The sequence below is a fragment of the Myotis davidii genome, unplaced genomic scaffold (genome assembly GCF_000327345.1).
Source record: "Myotis davidii unplaced genomic scaffold, ASM32734v1 scaffold217, whole genome shotgun sequence".
Lineage (NCBI taxonomy): Eukaryota > Metazoa > Chordata > Mammalia > Chiroptera > Vespertilionidae > Myotis > Myotis davidii.
The window spans coordinates 4,753,410-4,757,177 of record NW_006290034.1 but is presented as its reverse complement, the minus strand read 5'-3'; the positions used below and the strand labels follow the sequence as shown (position 1 = coordinate 4,757,177).

Here is a 3,768-nt window from a genome sequence, read left to right as displayed (position 1 = left end):
CCCCCCCCCCCCCCCCCCCCCATATACATTGAATGAAAGTGGCCTCGTCAAGTTTCCCAAAATAACTCGCGGATTGCTTGGTAGTGCATGAAATGTACATCAGTTTGGGAGAACTGACATCCTTAATATTTAGTTTTCCGACTTAAGTGATTACAGGGTTACAGGAGGCAGCCGATCAATGTAGAATTCTCTTTCTCTCAATAAAAGTTTTTTTTAAAACCACATTAAATTCATTGCTGGACTTGGTTTACTGATAACTCATTTAGAGTTTCTGCATCTATGCTCATGAGTGAAGACTGGCCTGTAATTTACCTTTTTTGTATTGTTCTGTCTAGTTTAGTTTGGAAATCAAGGTTATACTGTTCTCAGAAAGACTGAGATCTACAGAATTTTGTGGAAGGTTGGAATCAATTTTCTTCAGTGCCTGGTAGACCTCACTAGTGAAATCATCTGGGCCAGGCATTGTGTTAGTGGAAGTTTATGTCCACTTTTTTTTCTTCCTTGAGTAATCTTGCCGTAGATCTGTTAGTCTTTTTATAAAGAACCAAATTTCAGATTTTAAAAATCTCCCACATCTTTGTTTTAATGTCATTAACCTGTGTTAATAAAATGTTGAACTTCCTGTTATATATCCTCTGGATTTGGTGAACATGTGATGACCAATTTAAATGTGAACCTTAAGGATGCAGTTGGGTTTTAAAGATCTATTACTTACCGTGCGAACTGTTGTCAATTTCAATGTTTTCAGACATCACTGAGGTGTTTGTGCTGTAGCTCAGCCCGAGAACCATCTGAAGGTCTGAGAGGTTCAGCCGTGCTGTTAGCTCGCCACTGCTGTCCCCGACCTACAACCACAGCATGTGCATGTTAGAGGAAGGGCAGAGAACGGTGAGGACTAGCTGAGAATGTTGTGAACCGACTGAAAATAGTTAATATTGGAATTAGGAGACTATGAATTAAATGGGATTTTTATAGAAGAAAAGGGAAGTTTCTAAAACATGACAATAGGAGAGCTAATTTTATTTGATCAGCTCTTTAGTTCTCTAAATATTAGATTGCTCTTAATCTGTGATCATCCTATATAATAAAAGGCTAATATACAAATTGACCAAATGGTGGAAATGACCAGTCGCTATGACATGCAATGACCACCAGGGGGAAGACGCTCAATGCAGGAGCTGCCCCCTGGTGATCAGTGCGCTCCCACAGGCGCTCAGCCAGAAGCCGGGCTCATGGCTAGTGAGCACAGTGGCAGTGGTGGTGGTGGTGGCGGTGGCGGGAGCCCACTGCCGCAGCAGCACTAAGGATGTCCGACTGACGGACATCCCCCTAGGGCTCCCAGACTGTGAGAGGGCACAGGCCGGGCTGAGGGATTCCCTCCCACAGTGCACGAATGTCATGCAGCAGGCCTCTAGTATTAAATAATAGTGTGGCTCTTCTGTGACACATTAACTTGGCATCATATGAATTAAATTTCCTTAGAATATTTTATTTCCATACTATAGTAGTAGCTAACATTAAGCCAGCACTAGACATTATCTTAGGCATATATATGTGTGCTTATATGTATATATCATTCATATACTTTATAAAAATCCTTACTCAAGGATTGATTTTTAGAGAGTGGGAGGGAGGGAGGAAGCGGTGGAGACAGAGAGAAACAGCAATATGAGACACATTGGTTGTCTCCTGCCCTCGCCCTGACCAACTGGGGCCCAGGGATTGAACCTGCAACCCTTTGGTGCTGGGGTGACATTCTAACCACTGAGACCACTGGCCAGGGCCACTTTATATATATATTATCTCATCCTTATGATGACTTGCAAGCTAGATATTCCCATTTTACAGATGACAGAAGTGAGGCTCAGAAAGGTTTCTAAGCTCAAATAGGCAGGTGGTAGGACTATAGCAGGAGCCAGTCCTTGATTCTAAAAGCTTCTCCTCCACACACACTGCTGGTCCCTGAACTGGGGGCGTGGCGGGCATATTCCGGTCCCTGGAAACCAGCCTCACCCTCCACATCAAGGCCAGTGTGAACACACCTCCGACCAGCATCTCAGATGCTGGGAACAATATCGACTCGGCACTGGCCGCAGAGGAGCGATCCCGGCAGTGCCGGGCTGTCCCTGCCGACCGGGAGTCAGCAGCACAGACCAGCCTTTCGGCTCCTTACCTCTCTTGAAATCTCCAGGTGCTTTTCAGCAAAGTGCATGGCTTGCTCGTGGTTGCCTAGGGCTGTGTACGCATTTCCCAAGCTCCAGCACGCTCTCCCTTCACCGATTCTACGAAATGATCAGAGCAAACTTACCGTTACCTGGAGGGCGGTGAGCGTGGTCATGCTGCCCAGCAGTAACTGAGGTACACACAGTGCTCCGCGTTTACATGGTATTTGATATAAAAAACCTACCGTCTCAATACTAGAGACAAGCCAGAATACCCAGAAAACACTGAAAACCCAGAGTCCAGTATTAAAACACCTTTTTAAATACACACTGTATGACAAACCAATCAAGTCACAGGGGCGGGTCTGTCCCTTGCCCAAGTTCTCTGCAGCCCCAGTGATCACGCAGCCCGCGCCTGGGAACCATGGCGGGGGGCGGGGGGAGTGGAGGATTCACTCCCCCAGGCAGTGTAAGAGAGTTTCTCCTCTGTCCTGAGGTGAAACCTACTTCCCTAACATACACAACACAGACCACAGGCCTGCACATATATGCTGTTTGTTCATTCAGTGAAAAAAAGGAATTAGCCACCAACAATAACAATCAGAAGGTTTCATATAAAACTCAGGACTTCTAGCTTCTCTTAAAAAGGGGGGCACTGGACATAAGGAACCTTCCTTCCTGTTGGCAACAATGAGCAGCATCAGGTAGCAGCCGCCCCATCCCACACTCATCTGTCGAGGGCGGCTGCAGTGGTTGGACTGTGACCTAGTTACTGATCTGGGATGGGGGCTCCCTGGGACCAGGCTAATCCCCTAACACATGCAAACCTTCAAACAAAACTGTACAGAGACTGTTACTGAAACAAGAACTTCCTTAAAAAGAAATTAAAAAGGAAACACAAAAGACACTTTACTGAAACACCTGTCTCACCGCCACCGCGGGAGCAAGGTGCACTCACCTGTCCTTGAGCTCCTGCGCGATGGCCAAGTGCTTCAGGTGGTAGTCGATGGCCCTGTCGTAGTCCTGCAGCAGCGTGTAGGTGTTCCCCAGGCTGTAACAGGACTGCGCCTCCACGGCTCTGTCTTTAAGCTGCCGAGCCAACAGCAATGTCTTCCTGAAGAAGAAATTAATGCTTATGTAACCATCATCATCATTAACACTCACTTTTCCACCTGCCTAAGTGAATCTGTTTTAGAGCCTAAGATCCTACACTTTCCCCAGGACTCCAGACAAAATGAAACACAAAAGCAAACCCAGACTTTTAGGGTAGGTGAGAGTCCTGTTAATTTTCCAGATAAAGGAGTAGTGACACGAGAGCAAGTGCTTTGCATGTGAACACTTGGTAACATGTAAGAAAACCTTCCCTGTTGCAGTGACAATAACTTAAATGAAGAGACAGTCACATACCCTCTCTTTCAATCCTATGTTGCCTTTACATCTGTTCGAAATTTAAAATACTGAGTTAGGCCATTAGTCACAAACTCATGAAAAATATTTAGTGCGTTTAAAGATTAGCCGAATTCTACCCAATGCCTATGGAACCGCCAATGGGAAGCCAGTGTAAGAGAGTGTGGGCCCCACGGCTAGACTTTCTGGGATACACTTT

At 45.9% G+C, this 3,768-nt stretch overlaps 1 protein-coding gene across 4 annotated transcripts in view; it reads right to left on the bottom strand.

The window, feature by feature from the left end:
• The window catches only part of GPSM2 (G-protein signaling modulator 2), a 28,633-nt gene that overhangs the window by 13,640 nt on the left and 11,225 nt on the right, over window positions 1-3,768 (bottom strand). For all 4 annotated transcript variants that reach the window (XM_015563412.1, XM_015563411.1, XM_015563410.1 and 1 more), the window contains 3 exons: window positions 3,121-3,276; window positions 2,174-2,282; window positions 716-845 (listed from right to left, as the gene is read on the bottom strand). In XM_015563412.1, the coding sequence (XP_015418898.1) occupies window positions 716-845; window positions 2,174-2,282; window positions 3,121-3,276 (395 nt within the window). The remainder of the gene's footprint in view (window positions 1-715; window positions 846-2,173; window positions 2,283-3,120; window positions 3,277-3,768) is intronic.